At 52.1% G+C, this 27887-nt stretch overlaps 7 protein-coding genes across 7 annotated transcripts; 4 read left to right on the forward strand and 3 right to left on the reverse strand.

The window, feature by feature from the left end:
• The first annotated feature begins 1071 nt into the window (after window positions 1–1071).
• Window positions 1072–1875, forward strand: BDZ83DRAFT_623259 (uncharacterized protein). The gene has a single exon (XM_060508373.1). The coding sequence runs from the start codon at window positions 1242–1244 to the stop codon at window positions 1665–1667; it is 426 nt and encodes a 141-aa protein (XP_060364369.1). The 5' UTR covers window positions 1072–1241; the 3' UTR covers window positions 1668–1875.
• Window positions 1876–5463: 3588 nt separating this feature from the next.
• Window positions 5464–8730, forward strand: BDZ83DRAFT_355434 (DNA repair helicase). The gene is made up of 9 exons (XM_060502543.1): window positions 5464–5730; window positions 5789–5839; window positions 5911–5930; window positions 5996–6127; window positions 6185–6438; window positions 6501–6617; window positions 6680–7010; window positions 7070–7167; window positions 7231–8730. The coding sequence occupies exons 1-9, from the start codon at window positions 5714–5716 to the stop codon at window positions 8584–8586; spliced, it is 2376 nt and encodes a 791-aa protein (XP_060364370.1). The 5' UTR covers window positions 5464–5713; the 3' UTR covers window positions 8587–8730.
• A 144-nt stretch (window positions 8731–8874) lies between these two features.
• Window positions 8875–11994, reverse strand: BDZ83DRAFT_578856 (DDHD domain-containing protein; the record flags this gene model as incomplete). Its single annotated transcript, XM_060505174.1, has 2 exons — window positions 8875–10735; window positions 10787–11994. 2 exons carry the CDS (start codon window positions 11992–11994, stop codon window positions 8875–8877), a joined length of 3069 nt encoding a protein of 1022 aa, XP_060364371.1.
• Window positions 11995–16924: 4930 nt separating this feature from the next.
• BDZ83DRAFT_578898 (dual specificity phosphatase) lies at window positions 16925–19063 on the forward strand (the record flags this gene model as incomplete). The annotated part of the gene is made up of 2 exons (XM_060505182.1): window positions 16925–18695; window positions 18756–19063. 2 exons carry the CDS (start codon window positions 16925–16927, stop codon window positions 19061–19063), a joined length of 2079 nt encoding a protein of 692 aa, XP_060364372.1.
• Window positions 19064–20182: 1119 nt separating this feature from the next.
• On the reverse strand, window positions 20183–21691 carry BDZ83DRAFT_652286 (autophagy-like protein 18; the record flags this gene model as incomplete). The annotated part of the gene is made up of 3 exons (XM_060510513.1): window positions 20183–21322; window positions 21389–21543; window positions 21631–21691. 3 exons carry the CDS (start codon window positions 21689–21691, stop codon window positions 20183–20185), a joined length of 1356 nt encoding a protein of 451 aa, XP_060364373.1.
• Window positions 21692–23165: 1474 nt separating this feature from the next.
• BDZ83DRAFT_355676 (S-adenosyl-L-methionine-dependent methyltransferase) lies at window positions 23166–25903 on the forward strand. Its single transcript, XM_060502544.1, has 6 exons — window positions 23166–23415; window positions 23485–23520; window positions 23575–23759; window positions 23824–24185; window positions 24235–25259; window positions 25320–25903. Exons 1-6 carry the CDS (start codon window positions 23356–23358, stop codon window positions 25785–25787), a joined length of 2136 nt encoding a protein of 711 aa, XP_060364374.1. The 5' UTR covers window positions 23166–23355; the 3' UTR covers window positions 25788–25903.
• Window positions 25876–27742, reverse strand: BDZ83DRAFT_355697 (major facilitator superfamily domain-containing protein). The gene is made up of 3 exons (XM_060502545.1): window positions 27351–27742; window positions 26540–27288; window positions 25876–26469 (listed from the first exon to the last, which is right to left on the reverse strand). The coding sequence occupies exons 1-3, from the start codon at window positions 27528–27530 to the stop codon at window positions 25965–25967; spliced, it is 1434 nt and encodes a 477-aa protein (XP_060364375.1). The 5' UTR covers window positions 27531–27742; the 3' UTR covers window positions 25876–25964.
• Between the last annotated feature and the right edge of the window lie 145 nt (window positions 27743–27887).

A 27887-nucleotide genomic window follows, 5' to 3' on the forward strand; every position in this document is an offset into this window, starting at 1 on the left:
ACGGAGCCCGTGCGTAAAAGTGGACACTCCAACGATCGATTGAGCCACATCGGCCGTGGTGGAGCCGTCGGGCGAGCTAAGTATGGTACTTTAGCATCAGGTACCGCATCTTTTCGTTCCTTTCCAGCCATTGTGCAGAGTACCGCCCGGTACGTAGCGACTTCAGGTACTTGGAGTGCCCAGGTACCTTACTTCGAAGCATTGCTTCGCCTTGCAGCGTTGGAGACTTCGACATGGCTACGAGGTAAGGTATGTCAAGGTCATAATAAACCAACGGCCAACATGCCAATGCAAATCTGCTTTGAACATTCAATCCCCAATTGTCTCTTGCTCTTACGGTCTTACCTTAGGTAGACCACGGCATAAACGAGGAATTAGGGTAGAATGAAAACCACTATATCCCATGTCCGTGTGTTCTCTTGTTTCTTATCCGTCTTAGTTCCCTTCCCTCAACTTCTTTCCAGGTATCGATACATCACGGTTCGCTGCGGCAGGTCTCGCCCAGGACCTGTAGCCGTTGCAACCGCCCGTTCTCCAGCGTGGCGTTGGCGCCCGCGCCTGCGTTGGTTCTGGCATGTAAGAGACGACTATCAAGGGTATCCGCAGTCAGTAGGGCAAGGCCAGGTACAAGCATTTGAACTCCCCGCCCGCTCCTTGACGCCTTTGCAAGGTGAGCAGCCTAATGGTGGTACCCCATCCGTTAAACACCCCTGCTGTCCGCAAGATGAGTACCTTCTTACCGTGTTGGAGGCCAAAATAAAAACCCTGGAAGTGAGAAAGCGGGAAGAGGGGGCAGGAAAGTAAAGCAGGCGTACCGTACGGATACAACGACCAGGTATCCGTACTTGAGGCGCTGATTTGAATTCTCTCCCTGCCTTCGCGAAGCTGCAAATGACGGGCCGATGAAATAACCTTTGAGAGAAGGATGGGAGTGGCGCTCATCGACGCCACCAAATATCAACCTCATGGCTGCACGTATTCGAAGACTAGAGCAGGCACCTTGGCACCGTACTTACAAGTAGCAAACGGGTCAGCGTTGCCGCTTCCAAGAAATCATCATCTGTCATTTCCAATTAGAGCATGCACCAGGCGAAACTCCATCAGCCGGCAAGGTGCGCTTTCACCAGCAGATGCTCTCACCTCACTCGTTTTCTAACTTCCAAGGTTAGCGTTGCTCCTTGCGCCTCCTTCGGCCCCAGGCACCTCGTTACCTTGTTCCTCCCGTGCTTCCATAGGTGGCCATGCGCGCCTTCGCGCCCGTATGCATGGCGTCAACGCTGGGCTTGGGATGCCTGCTGCCAATCGCAATGCCTAGTCTTCTTGTCAGGACTAGGAAGTCGGGAGGAGCAGTTGAGTCTTCAATTGTTATGGTGTTAAACCCTGTCTCCAGAGGGTCCGATTTCTACGGCGCTGTCAGCAATACGGATGCGACAACTCCCCATCCAACAATTTACGATATATCTAATTCGACAGCTTCGAAGGAATTAGCCAAGCATCCAATGCACGCACCTTATCGAGTAACCCTGGCTTCTTCGGGCAAAGTGTGGAGTCTCATCGTTCGTGGGCGGTTTAGAATTCACTTCCCCAGTCCATGTGAAGATGTACGCAGAGAGTTATCGTCTACAAGACAGCGCAACCTGTCATTCTCATGCTTCGTGAATCTATGACTGCTTTTCACGCGATTGAACTGTCAATCTCCAAGGCTGAAAGTAGTTCATCTTGGGGATCGATCCAGACCTGTATATTGCTGGAGGCATCGCGACTGGAAGACGCAGCCGCACTGGGGGGTTTCTGCCATGTCTACGGACTTTCCGACCTGATAGAGCAAAAGTTCATTAATGACCTGACATTGTCTACCTGCCATAAATGCTGTACATGAAAATGATTGCTGAGTTCGAGTAGATCCGGCATCGTGACACGTTCTAACGCATCTCCAAATGTATGAGGCCTTCGGGGGAGCCACCTTATCAAGGTACAACAGAAAACATATCTGTTAAGATCCACGAGTAGGATCAGTCTGCCCGGTAGGCGGTGCTTGCCCCTGGGGAAATCTATCCAACCCTGCCTTTCTTCCCGTCTTTTATGCCTCTTACCCATCCAGACTTGCTCGTGGCAGCTGTCAAAGAGCATGGTGTGAGGTATCCGTACCTTCTGTACGGGCTGCGTAAGGTATACTACCTTAGGTAAAGGCAACGCAGAAAAGTTTCCATCAAAGTAAGACCAGGCTCCGAATCAAGACAGGTGTGTGCCATCCAAGTCAGGTGCATGTATGTTTGGCCACCGCGAGGAGGGTTGTGCCTCTCGTGCTTTCTTAGGTACTTCGAGGTACCTTGTGGAACTCCGTAGGGCTTTCAATGTCAGGGGGCGCATGGAGCACGTCCCTTGGCCGCTGACAGTCTATACACTACGTACATTAGGTAGGTAGTACCTTACTCCGTAGGTAGGCCAACTGGGGCTCTCTCTTCAGGCTCTGCAAGGTACTTTTCTGTGGGTTGAGTGGAAGCCGTCAAGACGAGGCCAATGGCACCTCCCATTTCATTCATTTCCCAGACTGTCTATAGGTCCCTCTCGCTCTGTTTCTGGCCGCAAGAAGATAGTTCCATCATGTTAGCCTTCGCTGGGCTGCACTCGAATACATTGAGGCACCACGACAGGTACCCGAAGTTGTGGCGCCAGAAGAGTGGTGAGATGAAAAGAAACCTACGACCGGGTGCCGCGTGGACGGTCTTTCCTTCATTAGCGGCAGTCTGACAGTGTTTTGACTGTCTGTAATCAAGAGTCCACCTAATTCTGGTACAATTCTCCTCCCACTCCCATATCTCTCGTCCGCCTGAGCTTTGAATAAGCGTTTTCAACCTTCCCCTGTCGACCTACTCTCTTTTGCTCTCCTTCTTTTATCCCCATGTTGGCACCAGTATCCCCGAAAAGTCTGGCCTCGGTCCCAACCCTTGGCTCTCGCAGCGAATTTGATCCGCTGCCAAACTCCACGGATAGCTTTCCACGACGTGATCCAGTCTCTTGCTGCGGTACTTAGCTCAGGCCCCAACGCCAGGAACCCGGCTGTAACTCTAGGACATGAGAATGAACCACACGGTCCCCAGGTAACAGAGAATGTGTGATACCTGGTTTGTTAGTCCGTACGCTCTTGACTTTTTCCTCCACTGTTTCCCATCGTTTCCGTGGTTTGAAGGATTCCGATAGTGTCTTGCGCATCCGGCAATGTATAGAACACACCAGGACGGCACCGTGGGCACGTAGGCATGACAAGTATTCTTACATCTGTCCGGACTACCTAAAAATGACAATGGGCCTTCGCAGGGACTGTTGATGCCGAATTAAACTGACCCTACGAGACCTTGCGATCTCCCAACCCCCCAGACCTCCAAGTTCCTACCATGTTACCGTAGACAGTACGCTACTGCGAGGTGGACACTGAATGAGCAGCATCTTTGTGTTCAGTATGGCGTCTGCGAATCTGAAGCAAGGGTCCCCGGAAGCGAGACCGCAGCCGGGCGTAAGCAGAGCGACCAGGTGGGTGCTTGATAGGGAACTTTGGTGAACAGGCATTCTACCTCACTTCCGAGCAGTGCGAGCTTTAGTCGAATTTCCGACCCTTCAACATGCCACCTAAATCGGCATGCAGTATCTGCGCTCCTTCGCGCCAGTATCCGTACTGCCAAAGGATCCGGAGTGCCGTCTGATTAAGTGCTGACTGTAACTCGGTCAAGAGGTTGCGTCCAATGGCATGGAAATCTTACTTCACTGCGAAGAGATCATCGTGGCCCACAGATTGTCAGCGAAGGGATAATACCTATCGCGAAGACTCTAGCGAGCCAAGCCATGCGCTGCCAAGTCATTGGCCGGCCTAGGCGAGTGGCCGATAAACGGGCTAGATCTTCCCCCAATTGAGCGTGCTGTGCAGTATATCATTAAGCTCTACCTTACAGTCCGCGTGAGGTAGAGCCGCGCTTCCTTGTGTAGGGTACGGTCTAATATCTAGTAGATGTTATCTCGACTCACAGCAGAAAGCAAGACTTGTTAAGATGCGAAGCTGCGGACAGGCTAAGGTGAAATGCAGCTCTGACGACGTATATAACATCAAAGCAAGGTCATGTTCTATCAGGGTTTGCGGCAAAGATTCCGGTGCTCTGGAGCATCTAGAGAACACTTCGGGGCTGGGATAACATTTGGTATGCCCGGACGTTTCGATGAACGTCCATGAGCTGTAATCCTCTGTTTCTCTATGTCGAAGTTGTTTCGTAATGAGCGTGGTCCGCATGGCCGTCGCGTTAGTAAGGCCCCCGACCATGCCATGAAGGCTACCCTTTACTAGGTTGATGAAGGTAGGCGCTCCTCCTGTGCTAGTAAGTTCGTCCGCATGCCGAAAGGAAGTCTCACTCTGGCACATAGCCATGTCGCGGAACCCGAATTTGCGAGACTGAGTACCAAGTATGTAGCGGACCATTGAAAATATGTCGAGAGAATGTAACACTTTCAAAACAGCTGAGCAGCTTCATGATACTGGCCACAACAACCTCTTGCCAACTCAGTTTTACTTCACACAAAGTCATACGTTCCGAATGCCGCTGGCTGCATAATACACGGAATGCACATACGGGTGGTGAGCCATGCATCGACCTTGGGGTACACGTCACTCGGCCGCAGAAACTTGTCTGACATGTCCTGGGCCCACATTGTCGTGGCGTGGCATCCCACCTCATCCTTCACAGTGAGAATGTGCCGCGCAGATACGCATGGTGTGTTCGATTCCACTCAGCCTTATGCTGTGCCGGACGGGCAGCCAAGATCAATTCTCCGCCTTCCCGACGGATTCGTCAACCATCCCACCAGAGACATCCCACCTCAAGTATTTCGAACGCTAGGTGGGCGTGATGAAACCACTACCGTATCGTCACCTCTTGCTAAATCACGACAGGAGTGGCCGGCGCCGTGAGTAGTACGGGTAACTAGCAACGCGTCTAACGTCTCTGCGTGGGAAAGTGCGGATACACGAAAGCGGTCGGAAATTTTATACGAACCAAACAAAAAAACGACCAAATAGTCAATGACAGAGAGAAGAAGTCGCAGGAAGGTGTCAACTCAACTCTTCCATCTGCGGACTATGTACCTTATGGCGCGCGCGCGCACTGACAAGCTCCTCAGTCAAGCATCAGCCAACCCGAAACAAGATGATGACCAAAGGGGGATGACATAAGCGACCTTGTCACGTGAGGCCGCGACTGTTTGGCATCAGAGACTGGGAAGCTGTAGCCTGTCGGGATTGATCCCTCAGGTTCGCTGGGTCCGCCTCACGTCACTCATCGAGACAACTTTTCGGCACGGCAGAAGATGGCCATTGAACTTCGCACTTGACGACTTCAGTCTCAACTGTAACCACAACCTCCGTCTCAATCTCGACCTCGGCCTCGACCTCCGTAGAGCCGCTTCTGTAGCACAAGATTGCACTAGTCTGATGAGATCTGCTTCGGAATCTGGCGCCCGTGACCGCGCTCCCGCTCTACCCATCCATCGGGTCCATTTCCTCAATTCACTCCACCTCCCCATAAATCAGTCTCAATCCATCAACACATATCCCTTCATTGACCATCACGACCTTCACTCGATATTCAGAATCGCTCCTGCCTTTTCTTGCACTCACGTTGAACGATCAACTTAACTGTGTCGCTAGCTGCGGCACTCTTGCCGTCTCAAGATGAAGTTCTTCATCGAGTCAGTTACAATTCGTGATTCCAAGAAATCCGCGTCGCAACTAACATGGAAGCCATAGTGAACTGCCAGTTCTTTTCCCATATCCTTCAATCTATCCTGAGCAATATGCGTGAGTCAAGCCCTATGCGAGCTGCTTTCAGGCCAGGTAAACCGCTGACCAAATGCTAATACGGGCTTCAGATACATGTGTGATCTCAAAAGTGAGCAGTGGTCAAACGGAATTGAATGACGGACGATCTTGCTGACGTGTTATCTCAACCCACAGAGACCCTGGACGCAGGGGGGCACTGCGTATTGGAGATGCCTTCAGGGACAGGAAAGACGGTTTCGCTGCTCTCGCTCATCGTGGCCTACCAGCAACACAACCCCGAGCACCGAAAGCTAATTTACTGCTCTCGTAAGGATCATTCCATCTATGTTTCCATGCGTCTGATCCGCAACTAAAGGTTTTTAGGTACAATGTCCGAGATTGAGAAGGCTCTGGCTGAGCTCAAGGCTCTCATGAAGTATCGAGCACAAGAGCTTGGCGAGGAGGAAGAGTTCCGTGGCCTCGGCTTGACAAGTCGAAAGAACCTATGCCTTCACCCCTCTGTAAAACAGGAGAAGAGTGGTTCCGTCGTCGACGCACGTTGTCGAAGCTTGACAGCAGGCTTTGTCAAGGAGAAGAAAGACCGCGGCGAGAACGTTGACGTTTGTGTCTACCATGATGTATGTTTCGTCTGCAGTCCTATTCTCTCCCTTGGATCTGACACGTTACTGACTTGTGGCAGAACTTGGACCTGCTTGAGCCGCACAACCTGATTCCCAACGGAGTTTGGACGTTTGAAGGCCTCTTGAAATACGGCGAGCAACACAAGCAATGTCCGTACTTTACTGCAAGGCGCATGGTAAAAGAACCAATCACTGAGAACGATGCTTTACTTGGTACAGTGGCACTGACCTCGAATAGATGCAATTTTGCAACGTCATCATCTACTCATACCATTACCTACTTGATCCCAAAATCGCCGAGAGGGTATCAAGGGAGCTCTCAAAAGACTGCATCGTGGTTTTTGACGAGGCTCACAATATCGACAACGTCTGTATCGAATCTCTCAGCACAGACATCACAGAAGATTCCCTACGGAAAGCCACAAGGGGCGCACAGAACTTGGAACGGAAGATTACAGAAATGAGGGACACCGACCAAGAGCAACTACAAAACGAATATCAGAAACTAGTTGAAGGACTTCGCGGTGCAGATGAAGCACGGCAAGAAGATGCTTTCATGGCGAACCCAGGTAGGCAATATCACCTGCTAGCTCACGCGCTGGCTTAACGTAGACTAATGTTTTCAAAGCACTTCCTGATGATCTGCTCAAGGAGGCGGTTCCGGGCAACATCAGGAGAGCGGAACACTTTGTGTCCTTCCTAAAGAGATTCATCGAGTATCTCAAGGTATGTCAGCTACACACTCATGGACAGAGTAAAGCATGCAGTTGCTGACCACCCTCTCGCCAGACTAGAATGAAGGTCAGACATACGATATCAGAAACACCCCCGTCTTTCCTCGCCCATCTCAGAGAATACACGTTCATCGAAAAGAAGCCACTCAGATTCTGCGCCGAAAGATTAACATCGCTTGTGCGGACCCTCGAGCTTACCAATATTGAGGACTATCAGCCCCTGCAGGAAGTTGCTACATTCGCAACGCTTGTGGCCACTTACGAGAAGGGTTTCCTGCTCATCCTCGAGCCTTTCGAGTCAGAAACGGCAGAGGTGCCCAACCCTGTCCTGCACTTCACGTGTCTTGATGCCGCCATCGCGATCAAGCCCGTCTTTGACAGATTCAGTTCCGTCATCATCACGTCAGGAACAATTTCACCCCTCGAAATGTATCCAAAGATGCTGGGGTTCTCAACCGTTGTGCAGGAGTCCTACAGCATGACCTTGGCCAGAAGATCGTTCCTGCCAATGATTGTAACTCGTGGAAGCGACCAATCTTCCATCTCGACTAGTTTCCAGGTCCGGAACGAGCCGAGTGTCGTCCGAAACTACGGCACTCTCCTAACTGAATTCGCCAAAATCACGCCAGACGGCATGGTCGTCTTCTTCCCCTCCTACTTGTATATGGAGTCCATCATCAGCATGTGGCAGGGCATGAATATTCTCGAAGAAGTATGGAAGTACAAGCTGATTCTGGTCGAGACACCAGATGCCCAGGAAACGTCGCTCGCGCTAGAGACATACAGGACAGCCTGCTGCAATGGCCGCGGCGCCGTACTACTCTGTGTCGCCCGTGGCAAGGTCTCGGAGGGCATCGATTTCGATCATCAATACGGTCGGACCGTGTTGTGCATAGGCGTGCCGTTCCAGTACACCGAGTCCCGCATCCTCAAGGCCCGTCTCGAATTTCTGCGAGAAACGTATCGCATCCGCGAGAACGACTTCCTGTCCTTCGACGCTATGCGCCACGCCGCGCAGTGTCTCGGTCGAGTCCTGAGAGGTAAGGATGATTACGGCATCATGGTCCTCGCGGACCGCAGATTTCAGAAGAAGCGGACACAGCTGCCCAAATGGATCAACCAGGGCCTGCTCGATGCCGACACAAACGTCAGCACCGACATGGCTGTCAGCAGCGCCCGGCGTTTCCTCAAGCAGATGGCTCAGCCGTTCCGAGCAAAAGACCAGGAAGGCGTGAGCACCTGGAGTTACGAGGACTTGATGAGGCACAAGGAGAAGATGGACTTGGAGCGAATTCAGGAGCTCGAGGAGGTTGGTGCCGGTGGGGACGGCTACGGCGCCAACGGAGGTGACGAGTATGGCATGGATGACGACCTCGACCACGACTTGATGGAGATTGACGACGGGTTTTGAAGGCATTAAGTTAAAGAAGAAAAAAATCATCCATTTAGCAACTGTGGTGTGAGGCGCGAGATGGTAGAGATTCGTCACTTCCGCTGGGACGATGCGGACAAGGATACAAAAGTCTGGGGAGAAAAGAATAATTTAAAGATACTGGTATGTCGAATCGTAAGGATTCCTTGCATTGTCATAATGTTTCAGGAAACTCCAGGGCTGTCTATCACACCAAGCGTAATTTAAAATCGTGATCTATGTACGCGAAGCTATCTGAGAAAGACGGTCTGCGTTGCCTGTGACACTTCACCCTAGCGGCCTTTTAGCCGCCTTCTGAGCTCTCATGGCAGGTATCGTGTTCTCCCTGCCAGGTTTCCTGCCCACTTCCATGCACAACATGCGAATGAAGTCCTGACTCGTCCAGTAGCAAGTATGCGCGCTCAGCATGTTGAGGTACTGGATCTCCAACGGGCCACCGCCGAACCTGAGGTAGTAGTCAATCTGGCCATTGTCATTAAGGAGATAAGCCTTTCGCTCTGCAATCTCCTCTCGCGTGAAGTCGTGAACCTCGAGCTCGAGCTGCGAAGGTAAGCGCGCAAAGTTTGGCTTCGGGGCCGGAGGAGGGGCCATGGTGGCTGGCGTAGGTGCTGCGCCAGGCACAAGACTCTTCACTGCATTCCCAACGTATCTGAAAAGGGAGGTAGCGCTTGACGGGACATGTGCTGTTCTCAGACTGGTTGCATACACCGGATCGATGGTACCATTCAGGAGGTAAGCGATGGGATCCTCCTTGGCCAGTACATTGTAGATGTTGTCTACGGCGATGCAACCGTATCGCCCGGCCTCGCCCGTTACTTCCGGCGCATTAATGTCGGCGGGATCAGCTCCAGGCTTTACCCTACCGCGCCGAGGTTGAAGCATGCCTCGTTCCAAGAGCAGGAAGAAACCAGCGGGGCTTCCGACCAAGAATAAGTTGTTCGTGTCGAATTCAAAGAAGTCGGGCTTTGGCATTCTCGTCGAGAGGTCTAGGGTCGGAACACGTGCCGGTTGCCGAGAGAGAATTTCGATAGCCATGGCGCTACCCAAAGAATGCCCGATGAGGTGAGTGCGACCTCTATCTGCGAATCCGGGATTGTTGCGGCACCAGAGGCGATACACACGATTGGCCTCCGTCACCAGCGCGTTGATCATCTTGCCCTTGTGATGAGATAGATAGAAGGGTATGTCGAACATCACATCTGAAATCATGCTCCTCACTGCGGGAATACTGCCGGGCTCGATATCTTTGAGGCTGAACCCGTCTGGCACGTGTTGTGCTTTGTCTTCCTCTGTCATTGGTCCGCCTTCCTCGAACGAGAGTGTATGTCGCCAGTTGATAGGGAGCACCATGATACCATTCTGCCCATCTCTCAAGACCCCCTTGACAATTGGGTTCGCCAACTCCGTATTGACGTCTCGCCGAAAAGCATTGATAGCGTGGGTGAAGTGGAAGCTTTCGACTCGCTCCGCGAATTTTTGACCGATTCCGTGAACCACCAACACGAGATCGGTAACTTGACCGCGCTCTTTTTCAGCCTTGCAGGCCGCGCAGACGTCTTGTCCAACTGCCTCGATCGTGTTGCTGGCGGAAGAAGCTGGTTGCTTGGTAGCTTCTCGAGGCCGATTCTTGTCATGTGTACGCTCCCAGACCGCACGATCGAAGCCACGTACAACTGGAATGCCGACATTCATTCCCTTCATAATCTTCGCAACAGGTCTCCTGCCGTAGTAGGCAGACGGCTTGAGGCTAGGTTTGAGGAGAAATGCCTTGGAAGCATCTTTATAGATGACATGGTAAGTTGCGTAACTTCGATGCTGTTGCGTAGCCGAGGCAGTCTTCAGATTTGGGTCGATGGCACCCTCTGCTGCCGCTTCTCCACGGAAGCAGCTTGCGGCACAGAACGGATCTGATGAGATGCGAGTATCCGAAACTAGCTCCTTGTCCCCGTCACTAGATTGACGTAGGTTCTCTGGCCATAGTCGGTGGGAGACTTTCTCCTCGCCAAGAGGCCCTACATCAACGGCGCATCGGAGCTCATCATTCCACGTCTCGGTGTGAGGCTTGAGCTCTCGGTAGCCAGCTTCTAATTGATTCGCTACAGCTGGGGGTATTGGTAGCATCGTATCTCTATCTCTCTGTCAGAGCCTTGAACACATTTGGGAAGTTAAGACGACGAACTTGTAGAACCAGGTGGCACGTAGGACCATTGCAATGTCGTTCACGGGGGACCAGTAAATGGGCTTCATTTGCAGAGCCGGGATGGACACCATATGCAACCGGGAGATGCCGACAACAACGTCAACAGCTTCCCTTCTGTAAGTTTCATCGCTGACAATTTTAGCTTGCGTTGTGTTCGATCTGGCTCTGGACGGCTCTGGCATAGTGAACGAACGCCTTGCGTCTTGATTTTCGGGCTCATTCGATTTCGACTGTTCCGAAGGAGGGAACGACGTCGCCAACGCATCTTGGGGTCGCTGCCGGAGTCCAGCACGGACAAACGGTTTGCCAGAGATACCATCATCCGCAGCATGCTGCCGGAACGAGGTGCTCAAACCCGGCGTGGAGGGTCGAGATGTTTGCTCGCTTGTCCGGGAATCAGATCTAGCCCTCGACCCAGACTCCAACCCCGTATTACCAACCTCTCTTCCGATCCTCTGCAATTCGCTTGTAGCCTCTTGTCGAGGACTGAACGAACTGACAATCTCCATTTGCCGCGAACGCGTCGAGTCCGCTCGGGGCCGGGAAGAAGAGACGCTCCCGAACTGGGGGCGCGTCTCGCTCGATGCTACGAGACCCCTAAGTTCCATCATGACCTCTTGCACGACTCTCTCCTGCCCAAGCGAAGGGTGGTGTTTCCTAGCCAGCGCACAAAATGTGTTCTGAAGCTCGGTAGAGACATCAATGAACAGCTCCGGGCAACATGTAGATATCGGGGTGTCCGGAAGCAGATCCGAAGCTTCGCCGGCCGTGGTCGATGTTTGAATGATACCGCCATGCTTCTGGAGGTGCTTGATAGCTAAGTGGCGTGCCAAGAGGCTCAGTTTATGCGCGTTGGCTTTCTCAGTATTGGGACTCAATTTTCTGTCTCGAACCAGCTGCTCATGAGCTTGAATATCATCGTTAGACAGAAAGCTAAGCCATGCCTTCTCGAGGGCATTGTTGTCACCAAGGGAGAATGGACGAATCGAGCCACGAGTAGTTCGGGCGTCCGACACACCAGCGATTGTCCCGGGAGACAAAGGGTCGTCTATAGGTAAGATTGAAGAGTAAAAAAACTGTGCAGCCACCGCTGGAATGCCATCGTCGACGCCCCCCGTTGATGGCTGGGACACTGGGGCAAGGCGGCACTTGAGGCCGTAAGTATGGCTGTGTTCTGAAGCGGCCATTTCGTTCCGCTATTTTTGTTCGAAATCGGGCTTACTATGCTGAAGTCGTCAAGTTTGATGGTGAGAGGTTTCTGGATGCGTCACAAAGGCCAGTGAACGGGGATACCACACGCAGATCGGAGACAAGCGAGGAAGGTCGGGCGTGGTGGTCAAAGGCGTGGTGGTATAAGTATCACGGGTGGCTGTCGGTGAGCCTGCGGAGCGACGTGGACTTGAGCATGGCTGGAGCAGTATTCTAGAAATTTCGCGATAGCCAAAGAGGAGACGTTTCGTTTGGTGAAGGCAGACTTTGGGTAGCAAAGAAGACAAGTTAGCTATCTTTCAGGCGGGATCGAAAGGGACGTGCCGCGATCACGGACGCGATGCAGGGGAAGGCTTACTAGGGCTGCCAGGACAGAGGCCTGAGAGGCCTCAAGAGGGCTTATGCGTAGGCCAACCCTTCCGCTCGAAGTCCACAGCTTGTGGAGGAAAGTAGAGATGTTGTTGATGAAGCTCCAGGGCTGGGCGGGAGTCGCCGCTTCGATTTCGCGCCTCAGTGCCCGTAGGATGTAGGTTTCAATCTAGGTCCCAGACAACTTGTGGTTGTTAGCTCAGGAACCAGCAGGAGTGGTGCGTAATGCTTTGGGCGTGCGCAGTGTTGCCTTAGATTGACCTGCCTCTCGCCTTATCGTTTACCGTATCTTAGGTAAGGCGAAAGGTCGAAAGCATGTGCTTCGTTCCGCAACTGTTCTGCTGTCGGGCGTCTCAATGACGTAAGATGGTTGATGCTTCTTGTCTTAGTGTAAGGTAGACTGCCTTAGGTAATGCTGCCTCGGGGCGTCGCCAGGGTAGGTACCCCAGCACCTCCATTGAGCTCTAGGTAGTGGCACCAGCCACATCAGGCATGGATGGATTGATCTACCTTAAGGTATGGTAGGTATCCATAACACAGTACCTAGGTAGGTCAAATCTTGAGGTGAGGTCCATAAGGTAGTGGGGACTTCGGCCCCCCGCGACGGGTCCTCCAATATAAGTGCCTCTGTGGCTTTAGTGGGAAGTTATCCCAAGTATCTTTCAGAGCTGCCCTGCATCGATCTTGGGAGTTTTGATATTGGCGTCGACGACTTTCGATCTCGCTGTTGACGCTGTTTACCGAAGCTTGTACGGTAAGGAATCCGCTATGGCGACTTTGTCATCTGGGGGCGCTGACTGAGCCTATCCTGCACAAGGACTGGAACATTACCAAGTCCTTCGAGGGCTTTGTAATGTTGAAGCACCTGCAGCTGCTGTTTGCTACCTGGAAACGGTGGGGAGGGAATCTAGAAGTCGTAGTCTCTTCTTTCTCGTAGAAACGACAGCTTGGTGTCTTGCAGAAGAATATCAGAATGGTGCTGAATATTGTCCACCTCTGGGATGCACGGATGGATAGGTGTGTTCCCGGCACAGCCTGCGAAGTGGACAAATCCAAGGATTCACTAATGTATGATGTGGAGCGCCTCTCATGTTGAACTTAGGGCCCGGCGGGAATATCTAGTATACTACCTAGGGCCCACTGCCTTAGACATGCATTCGTTCCGGGAACCAGCAGTCAGGGAGATGTTCTGCCTCGGTTTCATCCATTTCATCGCAAATAGCCTGGCCCTTACATCTGACGTTGAGCTTCAGCTAGGCTAAAGATGCTGGAATGTGTCCTATACCGGTTGTTACAACGGAGTATTCGTACACGGCTCAACGCAAATGATAAGCATGCGTGGCTCAGTACCTAGTACTCGCAGGTAGCATGGAAGACCTAGAATTTGATGGTTTTCAGAAAGAATTGGAGACGCACGAAAGGGTCGAATGCAATCGGCTGGAATAGGTATGGCCCTGATCCCGCGGATGAGCCGGCCAGTGGAGACGAAATAGGACGACCATACCGACATGCCGTTGAGTTAGGCTGGACTGTAGTGTGGTGCCAGGTCGCACACGAAGGGGCTCGGTAGGTAAGTTGGTAAGGTCGTTCAAGATGTCGGCAGAAGTTTCCTCGGGCACGAGATCTCCTTCTCATTCCGTCTCTGATTAAGAGCATTAGTTTTGGGTAACTCTGGTGCGGGAACTAAGGTACCTACTCGAGTCTCTTGTTGCCACTCAACATGTTTCAAGAAGGGCAGACAGGCAGGGATGTCTCGAAATACAAACAACCTCGTGCCAGCGAACTCAACGATAGGAATATCTAAGCCTCCGAGGTAAGGTACCTATGATGCCTTGGGCCATACCTAGGTGATGTGTAAGCTATCCCCCGACATCTTCTCTTGATGTGTACCGTCAGGCGATTTGATGATCGAAGGACGTAACGCGACAGACGTGTGAATGCAAACAGGTACGAAAATTGAGAGACTAGGAGACTGATCAAAGGAGAAAGGGAGAAGTAAAGGCAATCGAATCATCTCATCGTGGTTCTCGATGGCATGCTCTGAGTCTCACCGTGTCTGTTTGATATATGGCGGGTGCGGTGCAGCGGTGCAGTGGTGGCACTCGATCCGTCCACCCTCAATGGCTGAGATTGGCGCTACGACCACATGGATGCCACTGGATGCAGCAGCCGTGCAGTAGTGCCTTGCCCTTTCCCCACTTGGAGTGTGACACCCCCGCCCGTCTCCACCCCCGATTTCCTGGGTCCAACCAAGGGGCCCCCGGGACCAGGTTTTGCAGCTCTTGCTGTCTCGACCCTTTGAGCGTTTGGTTCACCACTTCATTTTACCATCACTCACACGGCCTCCCTAAGGTACAAACAGTATTATTTCTCTTTGTACAAACCGGTACTTGCTATGGTACCGTCGCTTCCTACCTAAGTTGCTAAGGTGTGTAAGGTAATGTTATCTGAACTCGCAATACTGCCGTCGATACATTGGCCGAGCACCAGACGATGCATCCAATTGTCAACGCAAGCGATGGTTCTGGCTGCTTTTTACCCCGAGTCTTCCGTTGCCATTCTTTTCTGACGTACGGACACCTTGTGGAAAGCTCTGTGTTCTTCTGTTGCCTGGGAGAATGAATTTTTGCCTCTCTCAATTGAGAATTGGACGGCTCGGAGGCCTAGACCAGATCGACAAAAAGACATGTCTATCCGTACGGATACACTACCTTAGCACGGTTTGGTTGGATACCGTTTCTTAGAAGGTGAGGGGTAAAACAAACCCGGGGTCCAATATCGCGCTTCGCTAGACCTTCCCTAGCACGCCTGGGTATCTCGAAAGGAATACCCAACCATTGCCAGGTTGGTTGCTTCCTTCTTTGATGACAGCCAGTAGTGAAAGAAATATTGAACAACACGATAGACGATAGTGAGCAATCAATCCACGTACCTCAGTTGCATTAACAGAAATCCAGCGTGGCTATCACAAGAATTGACTACCTTATTGCGTACCGGGTATCACGACCATTAGCGCTAACTTGCATTGCTGAAGCCCTCCGTGGCCGTGCTCCAAGCCAAATAAACGCTGCCCACCATTGGCACTGATCCCCCCCCCCTTGTCCCTCTCCAACCCCTTCCCCCTCCTCTATCCATGAGAACTCCACATCCTTTAGGTTCCTTGATTGGACAAGATGGGATGCCAGGTCAAGTGGCTTGGGAGTCGGGGGTCGGGGCGCGGACATGGCTTGGTCTCGCATGTTGGAGAGAGAGCTGTCTGCCCATCTCGTCGACGTTGGACATGCCCTAAATAGCCACCTTGCCTTACCTGACTATGCCAGTAGAATGTAGGTACACTCACTACCTGAAGGTACGGATAAGGTGGTAGAGTAGGTAAGGTAGGGTGATGCGTTTCCAGGTCGCTCCTCACCATCGTGACGCCGGCACTGTACCTGACGTGTCACGACTACTTTCAAAGAGCTTAGCACACAACTCAAACCTTCATTACTTCAGTCTATCCCACGGTTTCCTCGCTCCCCTCCTGCGCGTTCGCTCCTTTCCTCGTCTTTCCCCAATCATCCGACACCTTTCCTCGACATGATGCCGCCCTGCCCCCCTCCCGCCATCATCAAAATAGCCCTCCTCCGCCTTCCATTCGTAAAGCATCGTTCGTCCCTGCCCTCGTACTGGTAGCTTCAACGTCGGCCTGCAGCTTTCGAGCAACCGACGCTCAATCCCTACGTATACGGGTACTCGACTCATGTTCATAGAGCCGTTTTGTATCATCCAAGAACAGCAGCGAGACGAGAGGCACTGCCGCCCCAGCTTATCACAAACTGGCGCTACTGCATTTCGCTACTACCGGAACGCAGCTACACTACCACACTCTACCTAAGCCGAACTGAAGCTACCCTGCTGTTTGGTTGCTTTTGGGGCACGCACGATAAGGATCGCCCATCACCCCAGCCAGTCGATCCAAGGCCCAGCCGATTTACGGTTAGTTCGAGCGCCTTCCTTACCTTACCGTTCATTGCCTCCAGATATCATCTCTCCCTCCTGTCTCCCTCCCCGAGTGCCCCTTCCTGGTACTCTTTCTGCTCTCTCCACCCCGTCTATCCCCCTTGTCCTGCCCCCGTGCTCCCACGCCCGTTTAATTAGTACCCCAACCTGTTGTGGTCACAAACGTCCTTCTTCCTTCTTCCTTCCAACATATCTCGGACTCGGATCAATCAGACGGATGATTCGAGCATCTTTCTCTCTCCTGCTCATTTCATGAGCATTCGAAGGCCTCCTCTACCATTTATCTGTTGTGTCTGTTGCCAACTCGACGTCTAACATAGTGTGGTTGGGTTGCAGGTATCACCAACTCTGCACAAGAGACGCACCCCGTTGTACGCGTGGGTTTAGGCCTTGGTTGCAGTTCCACCGTCTTTCCAACTCAGCGCCGACTGTTCGCAAACAGCCAGTCCACAGCTTCAATTGCGATCAGCTGCCGTCTCAAGGCAACAAGGTGAAGGAGAAAGAAACAGAAAACAGAAAGAACAGTATACATACTTCAGCATGGCGACGATTGCCCTTCCGAGACCCATTGCCCCGCACCGCCCAACGTCGACGGTGGGATCCGTCCCAACCATATCGCTCGAGTCCATTGGCACTGCTCAAGTGCCCGTACCAAACAAGCATCTTCCAGTTTGTCCTCCAGGCCCTGTTCCCGCCGAGGAGCCAAACACTCCTCCTCCATCACCCCCTCGCGACGACGACTTGATTCAGCAGACTTCGTTGTTGTTCCCCCCCGACAAGTTCCCCAAATTCGAGTCGGGCCCGGCCACCATATATACCGTCGGCCCCGCCGATGTGGCTACTGCTGTCGACTATGTCTCCCGTCAGCCCTTGCCGGATCCGAATCAAGTCTTTCCATGGTTCCATGGTCTTCATCCTCACAATCATATCCAGCAGGCTTTCTTCATCGCTCGCCACCGTTCACTCCGTAAAACACCTACCTGTGTTCGGGGGGTCACGCTCGTCAAAGCGGACGGTGATCTGAGCGTCGCCCGCCTCAAAGGTGCTATAGCCCCACAAGAGCTCATCAACCTGGCCGCCGCCGCCCCCGAATTTCTCGATGTCGACCCCCGCGATGGCTTTTGTGTGAGGAATTTCCAGATTCAGGCTGCAAAAGCTGCCATGGTTTCGGACATTGTCGTCTACGGCCAGGATGAGGCGGCTGTTCGCAAAGTGAGCTTCGATATTGCGACGGCACAGCTTCGATGGCGACAGAGACACGAAGCCCAGGGTCACTCTGTTCCGGAATACAACACATTCATGTGTTGTTCTCCATTCAACAACTTTGAGAACAACCACAAGGAGATTGTTGCTGTCGACGCTCAGGGTCATTTGACTGGCAATGTCCTCGACTTTTTCCACCAAGAACGGATAGAGATGTATGACATGACCAGAGCATCGGAAATCTCCCACAATGTTTGGCTCGGTCCAACACCAGAACCTTCCTCAGGGGAAGACCAACAGTTCGATGTTTTGATCGAATGTAGTGATGTCGGTCGGCTTAACCCTTCAGCACTGCGGACCTTGGCTGAGTCTCGGGTTGAGCCTGCTCAGAGGCCCTACATTGACTTCCCCTCCTCTGGAAGCATCTTACCACCTACATGGTCACAAGCCGAAGCCGATGGCATTTTGGAAACCTGCAAATGGATTTATCACTTAGCCCATGGCACGCTTCCAGCCACAAACAGCACCGACATCGATAGGGACGGCGATACCGATATGAACGGGCAGGCTCTGTCGCCTGTTAATAGGAGAGAAAGAAAGATTCTCATCCACTGTGCTGATGGATACACCGAGTCTACCATGCTTGGAATCGCATACTTCAGCTACAGCACTGGCAGGGGTATTGCCGATGCCTGGTTGGACTTGCATACCATCAAGAAGCGGAATTTCTTCGCCTATCCTACTGACGTTGCTCTTCTTACCTGTATCGAGGCCCGATTACTACATGAGTCGCCCGTTCATTCGGGTAAGGGCCTCGGCGAAATCACGTCGCTGATAAAGGAACCAGCATGGCTTCCCGGTCTAGATGGATCATTGCCTAGCAGAGTTCTTGAATATATGTACCTCGGCAATCTATGTCACGCGAACAACACCGATCTCTTGAGGGCCATGGGGATAACTCAGATTTTGAGTGTTGGCGAGACTTCGATGTGGAGGGAAGGCGAGTTGGAGGAATGGGGTCCAGAAAACGTCTGCATTGTACAAGGAGTGCAGGATAACGGAATTGATCCTTTGACGGATGAATTCGAGAGATGTCTCGATTTTATTGGTAAGCCGGCGACCCTTGATCTTTTGAAAGTCGGAACGGTGCTTACTCGTTTTACTTCAGAGCGTGGCCGGCGCAACGGAACAGCCACGTTGGTACATTGCCGCGTTGGAGTATCGCGCAGTGCAACCATTTGCATCGCCGAAGTAATGCGGTCTTTGGGTCTGTCTTTCCCCCGAGCATATTGCTTCGTCCGAGCCCGCAGGCTCAATGTCATCATTCAACCACACCTCCGTTTCGCGTACGAACTTCTCAAATGGGAAGAGCTCAACCAGTCGAAGAAAAAGGGTTCATCTAGGGTGAAGCGGGAACTCGAATGGGGTGAAATCGCCAGAGAGATCGCTCTAATGAACCGTCCTTACGCCAGGTAAACTAGGCTTCTTCCTCAACTCGGCGGCGTGACGCGTATTCTTCTCTCTTGCGTCGACTCCGAGACTTTTATCTCTCGTTTATTTGCCCACGTGGATCGTCGGACGCTCTTTAATATTACCTTGATACTAGTGTTGGATACATCAGAGACAACTGAGCAACCAGGCCCAAGGCCCAGGCGGTAGCTGTTTAGTTCAGGTTGTATCCTCAATGGTAAAACTTCATGTGGAATGATTTGTGCGGATATATGACTGATGGAATGGCGCTAAGGTATTATCTCCTGTAGGGGAGACTTTTTAAGGGGGGGACATTTTGGAATGGACTGTCTGGCGCATGATTTCGACATCTGTATTTCGGCTGGCCTGGCGTTTACTTGACTAGTTATATTTTTAGGGTGGTGCCGGGGGCATCCTCGAAGCCTTCGTCGATACAATCTCTTGATCATAAAGGATACTTGACCGCCAGGTCATCGGGTACGATCAGTGATGGTGATGGAATTTTATTGGAGGTATAAGAAGGGGACATCAAGCAACAATTCACAACCCGTTGTATGTTACCAACTTTCTCTTGAACCGTGCGTAGTATCCTGAAGCTAGTTGGTTGCCACGACAGATGCTTAGCAGAATAGCTGCTATTTTGACTAGGCTTCAAATTACTTGGCTATTCTTCATGAAGAGAAAGTGCTCCTGGTCTAGTGTATGGTCTGAAGTGATCCTGTGCCGTAGACCAAAGGTGTAGCCGCGGGATCCATGACAGCTATTAGACTGATCGAGCTAGTCGCTCCATATTACCTACGTCCAGAATGCAAGGTGCTGTAGCCTACCCATGAACCATACCGCCTCCTTTAGGCACAGACCAAAATAAACAGAAGTAGAAGAAGATAAATAAATGAAGTTATCCGGACGCCTCCTGATGCAGAATCGCCCCCCCCCCCCATCTTCTACTCCCGCAGGTGCCAATCCTCATTCACCATCTCACTATATGAGCCACGCAAACAGCACTTCATGTGCCGTACGAGGACGCGTCCAATTTGTCGTCGCCATCAATGACTCTGCCAGAGATATCTGTTTAGTATTGTGAACCACAAGCACATAACGATGACGAGACATCGGTGCGATAACTCACGAGAATTGTTTAACCAGGTAGCCCTCGCCGCCATGCTCCATGTCAATGTTGTACACATAAAAGCCACCGTCACTAGTGACTACCATCACTTGAGGACTGCTGCTGCTCATGGCCACGACACTTCGAAGCGGGCCAGTCAGCGGCTGCGACGCGCCCCCATTGTTGTTCCCACGGGCTTGGCCCGTCGGTGAGTTAGAAGACTTTGGAATCTTGATGTACGCAAAGTCTCTGAGCGGCTCCCACATCTCTGTTACCGTCTGCGGCAAGTATGAGCCAACGACACCGGCCACGCTGCGACCCATAATCTGCGACGAGCGCCGAAGCATGCTACTAAAGGAGCCACTTTGCCGTCTGTTGATCTGTTGCTGAGGATGAGAAGAGCCGCCGTTACCGAGCCCAGCGGGTTCCGCCAAGTCGCTTCGTGGAGAACCAGCCGCACTCCCCACAGGCGACTCATTGTTGCTGTCATAGCTGCGTGACCTCGACCAGCGATCCTGACGAGGTGAAGCAGGCGTCTCTGCTGCGGCGGCGGCGGAATTGTTGCCTGGAGGAGGGGCTCCGAGACGAAAGATGTGAACTGTGTCGGAAGTTGAGGAAACGCAGAGAAGGGTAGAGCTGAGGTTGAAAGACATGCTGTAAATGGTGGAGGGATAGGTTCCTCGGCGGAACTGGTAAAGTTTCTGACCTCCAGGGACCGAGAAGACGCGGATGATGGTACCAGTCTCGCTTGCTGTGGCCAAGAGCGTTCCTTCACTATTGAGGCAGATGCAGCACAGTGGTGAACGATGAGCCTCAATTACATTCACAGCCTTCAATGTGAGCGTGTCGAACACCAAAACCTCTCCTGATGTCGGTGCAACATATGTTGAGAGGGGAGGCGCATGGGCTGGTCTTTTGTCTCCTGAGTCCTCCCGAGGTTTCGGTAAAGGGTACGCAATGTAGCAGTTCTCTGAAGACGGTGATAGAGCGCAAATTGCGCCAGGGTTGGGAGACGTGGGAATCGTGAAGAGAAGGCTCATATTAGAAATATCATATAAGTAGATTTCGGACTCGAGAACGACGGCGAGACGTTTCCGGTTGAGACGCACGGCGAGCACGGCTGATGGAAAGGTAAGTTCGCAGATGACTGAGGATCTCTAATTACGGTCAGAGGAGCATCATAATTTGGCATGGATATTTGCCAGCAAGTGACCGGCACTCACCTTTGTGTTTTGTATTATCAAGTGTCGAGGGGATAGGATCAGGGCGACAAGAGATGTCGAGAATAGCATTTCAATAATAGCAATGTTGCCATCGTCGCTGCTGAAGATTTTGGAGAACGGGTCGGTGTGGTAAATTCGGAAGCCCTTGGAAGTACCTAGCAAAGTGGAACGCAAAACAGTTAGTAACTTTGATCTGGAAAACGCCGTATGGAACCAGGAAAGTAGATACGGGGGGATCTCACCAACGGCTAGACAGCTATGGTCCTGATTAAAGGTAATGAAGTTGAGGGCGGTATTCGCCATGGTGCGCTGCTCGGATCACTGTGGAGATGCGGACGACGGTTCTGGAACAGCAGGTTCTGTAACGCCCGGGCAGCGCCGGCGATCAATAAGGACCAGGCAACCCAAATGTGACTGTTCACACTATGGGCAGGTTTTGCGGATTTGGGTATTCGCGATACTATGTGCGCCGCGATAGATGCTCGTCGAAGCCCCACACTGGTAGAAACTCGGGATCAGTGGCGCAACCAGGAAGAGATTCAGTGGCGGCGGTCTGGGGCAGAGGTAGTCGACAATATGCCAAGAAGAGATCGAGAATAGACAGCGTGGACAGGATACGATGTGTGTTTTCGCATGTACTCGAGAGGCAGATGATTGTTGGTTGAACCGAAATAGGAAGCAGCGGCTCGGCGACGGCTGGCGGCTTTCAGCTGCCAAAAAGTCCGAAAGGATGATGGTCAAGATGAGGCGGTGTTCGGTTCGAGGGCGACGAAAACGGCGAGGGATCGAGTGCAGTTGAAAGGTCGGAGGAGGTTTGCGCAAGACGGCGGCAGCGCAACAGCAGAAGGAAGTTGAGGTGATGGAGATGCCGTTGCGGTCAAGCAAGGTCAGAGAGGTCGGGCAAGGAAGGTCGGTGTTGGCGTACGGTATCTTGTGGAAGCAGATCCAGGCAGGACGGCTCACAACGCAACGTGAATGGAGGAGGCACCCCAATATCAATCCAGTGGGGGGCGGCGGGGAAGCTATGTAATCCCATGGTCCTAGCGCCTTAGCAGCCCAGAGCTCATCGCGGACGGATACAGACCTAAAGTGACAGAGCACGGTACCAGGTAGGTACCGAGGGTGCTAGGTACCTAGGTAAGTTGTCTATTCGTACGTGCCGTGCGTGCCTAACATCTAGATGGTATGTATGACAAAAGCGTTCAGGTATTTCACCTCACTTGATGCAGTAAGTATGGAAACCTGCTCTATACAGGCATTCGCAAACCAGAGTACCTTGGGTGTTCTCAGCGACCTGGAGGCAGGACCGCAGGGGAGCAGTCCGCGTGCAGTTGAAATGGCTGGGTGTGTTGAAGGCACGTGTGGCTTAAGCTCTGGGCAGCTGGCTCGGAAACTCGCGACAGGTGACCCATTGGGTCAACCTGCCCTGTGGAACTCGAGGCATCCACGGGCACCTCACCTCAATACCTACCTACCTTACCTTAGGGACTTCAAGGTAGGTACGTACCGTTTTGGGGAGCATCTTTGATAAGATAAGACAACCTAAAGACTTCCAGTTTCCAAGGTTTCATGGGAACAAACCATGAAGTATTATGGTGGGCACAGACAGGAAACAATTAGGTGAAATCACCAAGTCTACGTGGAATTTGTTACATTTTCTTGGCTGGGACTCGATGCACATGAAACAGCTCTATTCTAGCCCGCTTTTCACATTTCTTGACGATGTTCTAGAGGTTTAGTGCCATAGAATGTGATTCAACCGCCTTTATCCCGCAATGGGGTTTTAGAAGCTCGGAGCCCCGTTGTTTGGCGCCTTTCACTGAGGAGGGAACTTTCTGCAAATTTCAGTCCGAGAAAAAAAAAAAAAAAAACTCTAGCGGCGCCAAAACCAAGACTCTCGCAGATATCGTAACCCGCTACACGAAGCGTATTGAACCGGGCGTAAGCTTCCTTGTAATCCGTCCAAGATGGCTCCCTCTACTCGGGACGTTCGAAAAGCTCGGGCCTCGGACGACTTGATCATGGCCGTGAGTCGGTTTCCAGTGTCCATCTGTCTGACTTCTGATTTAAGGTCACTCACCCCCTTTACTTCATAGACAAATAATAGTTCTATCGTCTCAAAGCGCAGTGTCGTAAGTCTTACTGCCGTACACTTGGTTGGAACGGAATCCTAAAAACCATCCAAGGAACATCTTTACTATCCTGACGAGCCTCACTACTTTCGGTTCTTTGTGAAAAAGTTCCGGAGAAGGGCACCTCTCGTAAATAGAGGCTATCATCTTAGACTCAAAGTCATCGACACCCTAGTTCGCCGATTTCTCCAAAAGCCATCAACCCGAAACAAGGTTGTCGTGAATCTTGGCTGCGGAAGGTGAGTTTCTCTATTTTGCTTTACACATTTATGAGACCTTTGTATGATTAACGCTTCATGATAGCGACGTTCTGCCGTGGCAGTGTCAAGTGCGCTATCCCGAATCATGTCAAGATGTTACTTTCCTTGATGTCGACTACCCAGATCTTATTCAGAAGAAGCGGCAGATAGTACTCGAGACCCCTGAGCTTCAAGATCTGATGGGAACTTGGGAGGTAAATGACGATTCCCCAATCGTCCTCAGAAGCCTGAAGTACTGTCAAGTGGCATGCAATCTACAGCAGCTCTCGGTTCTGCAAAGATGTCTTGACACGCTCTTCGACATGCCAAACACCGAATTCCTCTTCGTGGCCGAAGTTTCCATTACTTACATGGACACGAAAGGTGCCAATGGAGTCATTGAGTGGGCAGCCACCGTTGGAAATGGTACGTTTCTTATCCCAGACTGTGTGACACACTCTAACCAGATACTCAGCTGAATTCTGTCTACTGGAGCAGATCCTGCCAGATGGACCCGATCATCCTTTTGCTCACACGATGCTTGGGCACTTCAACAAGATGAACGCTCCACTCAAGTCCGTCCATCGCTATCCCACTGTGGCCAGTCAGGAGAAGCGATTTCAGTCTCTTGGCTGGCCATCAGCTGAGAGTTGGACACTCTGGGAGGCTTGGTCTGACAATTTGTTCATGACTGCTGCAGAGAGACGAGCCCTCGACTCGGTCGAGTCTTTTGACGAGTTAGAGGAGTTTGCTCTTTTCGCCAGCCATTACTTCGTAATCCTCGCTACAACTCCGAAGTCTGAAGTCCGGGGCCACGTGTCCAAGGTCCATGAAGAAGACGACATTCCATCTTTCCAATGCCCGATGACCATGAGTGCCTACGAGTCTGCTCAGGGGCACCGCCGACTGGGGGCCGCAATGCTCGTCGGAGAGCCCAACAGCGGTGGATTCATCTCTCACAGCTTCGGTCAGGGGCCTGTTGGACGAATGAATTCCGAGGATCTGTACCAGATTTCTAGCCAGCCAGTGGCTCCCATCCCATCCGTCAATATGCCCTCTGCTAGAGTATGCCATAGCCTTACGGACTTGGGCACCGCTGGTGTCCTTCTCGCGGGTGGTCGTGCGTCCCCATCAACGGCGTTCGGAGACTGCTGGCTATTCAACAGGCATCTTTCTGCCTGGGAACGAACAAAGGATCTACCCGTTCCCCTTTTCAGGCATTCTGTGACTCGACTAGGCTCTTCGACTCTTGCCCTCCTCGCTGGCGGTAGGATAAACCACTTTGAAACATCAGCCGAATATTTCTTGTTTGATCCTGCAGAGGGTTGGAAAAAATGCCATATACAGTCTGCGCCACCCTCACTGTACAGTGCTACATTTGTGTGTGTAGGCGAAGTGGGATCTCAAGCTTTCACGGGTTTCCTGTCCGGGGGCAGCCTTGAGGATAGCATCATCAACCAGGAATTTTACACTTGGAGACTGGACACTTCTGAGCCCGAGGTATTTGCCAATGCGACTCCTTGGATCGTTTTCTTTGCATTCGCTAATGCCCATTTGTAGCCTGTATTGTCATTCCAGCAACGAACTCCGAAAGACGGGGGACTGCCCGGCGCTCTTGCTAGGCTCGGCTCTTTCGCTTTTCAGTCGCTTGATTGCACGCTATTGCTTGGCGGAGTGATTAAAGGGGTCCAGCTTCCATCGGTATACGACATCATCGTTCTCAAAACAACGGAAACGGACGTAAGTGTGGTGGCCAGGCTTGATGGTATTGACAGCTCCGGCGTGATGCGCCCCTTTCTGATGGGGTCTTCCATCGTGCACTATGGACATGGGGGTTTCGCCATCGTAGGAGGTGGAGCAACGTGCTACGCCATGGGAACATTCTGGACTCCTGGGAGTTACAGCTTCCGCTTCGATCCGAGCCTTTTACCCCAGCATAGCACAGGGCAAACAGCCACACGACCCGAGCCGATCCAATACAAGCAGACGATTGAGTTCTCGGGGAGCGAGAAGAGGCTCGTCGAATAAAGTGGGTTCATACCACCCTTCTTCAACATCACTCATAACCTGTCGTTCTAGATTCGCACCGCAGTCGGCTATGTCCTCAACAAACTCGCGCACCTGGCAGTAGTTCGCCAGTTGTGGGCCATCTGCATAAAAACATCGGGACTTCATAGTAGGGGAATACGTTCATTCAATGGAGGATTAGCCTCGGCCTCGAAGCAGTTGCTTCATTGACGAAAATATACTCTTGACATCGCTACCAAGGCCCTCCTTGTTCTCTCTTGCCCTCTCGAGCCCGCCTCTCTTGAATCCACCGGGGACGCAAAGCCACAGTAGTAAAAGAAATATTAGAAGGGCCAGGATGATTGGCTGTAGCACTTGAACGCCTTTGCTCTGGGCGATGGCCCCAATGGCAAATGGGAAGATAGCTGCGCCACCGCCGCCAAAGGCAGCAGCAAATCCAATCACGCCCACATGGTAGTCGTTGGGGAGCAATTTGGTCGCGGTAACGATGACGGCGGGGAACAGGGGGCCGAGGAAGAAGCCGAGGAACGTGATGAAGATAACGGAGGCGACAAAGTTGGGAACTAGCCAGTAGAGCAATTCGAGGGCGAGTGAGATGAGAAGGTAGATTGCGATCGCGCGCTTCTCTCCTATGCGCCCCGTTATGAAGCCCAAAATGACTCGTCCTATCGTCAGTCCCAGCCTTATGAGGAGACGGTTAGTAGGGGTTCCTTCTTAAGTAAAAAGAAAAGCGTGGAGAGGAACGTAATTACCAGAAAAGCACCACGGTGACGCCAGCCAAGAAGGGCTCAGCGTGCCTCACGCGAAGCATAAAGGTAACAACCCACCCGCCCAGGCTGACTTCTGCTCCAACATAGCCCAACAGAAACAAAGCCAGAAGCCAGGTAAGTGGCTGACGCACTACGGTCATGGTCGTCGTTCTCTTCTCTCCCGTCGAAGACTGGTGGGTGTCCCTATGTATCTTGCCAGTTGCGCCCCAGAACGCCGTGATGGCGGCCACGAAGTTCACCGCGGTGACACCAATCATGACGTAGTAGAAGGAGTACCACGGCAGCTTGCCCTTAGTTACCATGGCGGAGGCAACTAGGGGGCCGATGGTCGCGCCCAGGCCATATGCACCGTGAAGAAACCCAAGCAACTCGTTGGCATTCTGCATGTTGCCGACCCAGGCGTTCCAGGCGCTGTCTTCGAGGCCGTTTCCGAAGCCGGCGAAGAGCAAGACGACAGGGAGGACTGGGTAAGGTGGATGAGAGACGAGAGGGATGTAACCGATCATGCGGCTGATAGGGCCGAGTACTGCAACGCCTCGCTGACCGAGCTTGTGATGTATGAGGTTGTTGGATAGGGCTGCCACCAGGTAGCCAATGAATGGTGAGAGGAAGAGTAGGGCGACAACGGTGTACGTGATGTTGTAGTACGTTTCGATCTGAGCCCCCAACGTCAGGCTCATGCTACTAATGGGAATTGAAGGTTTCCGTGAACTTACATAAGGAATCAGGGCCTGTAGACAGACAATTGTAAGTATTTAACATATCTGAGTGTCGTAAATATTTCTAGACTTACACCGACAGCGGCGTCGTTCATGCCCATTATGATGAAGCTCCAACAGGTGACGAAAAAGCGGTAAGTATTGATGCGAGTTCCGTTCCAACGCTCTCTAGTCTCCTCAAGAGTGGTAATTGGAGGTGCATCTATGTCCTCTTCCCTGTCTAGAACAGGGACTGGGGCAACTTTCTCGCCCATCGTCAGCCCTGGCTGGTTTGACGAGATGCCGCAAGGTCAATGTGTGGGTAAAAGATTGTCTTTGGGAAACACTGAAGATTCTGCATCTCTGAGATACTCTAATTATGATTAGGACAGACTGTTGGACGATAGTACGAGGTGCGCGGAGCATTACGACTTTAAGGTGATCGAAGTCGGGAATACAGTCCCAGCAAGCGGCAAAAGCCCGGAAGTTCTGCCGTGGAGGAAAAACGGTTCACTTGTCTGAGAGGAGCCTCCATGGCCAATTGGGAATAGGGCGTGAGGCCATCCAATGAAGTTCGTGGAAGTATAGAATAGATGACCTTCTCAAATGGAGGTGGTGGGCCACTACTATGA

Source organism: Colletotrichum acutatum, assembly GCF_030867785.1.
Source record: "Colletotrichum acutatum strain CBS 112980 chromosome Unknown BDZ83scaffold_53, whole genome shotgun sequence".
NCBI classification, from domain to species: domain Eukaryota; kingdom Fungi; phylum Ascomycota; class Sordariomycetes; order Glomerellales; family Glomerellaceae; genus Colletotrichum; species Colletotrichum acutatum.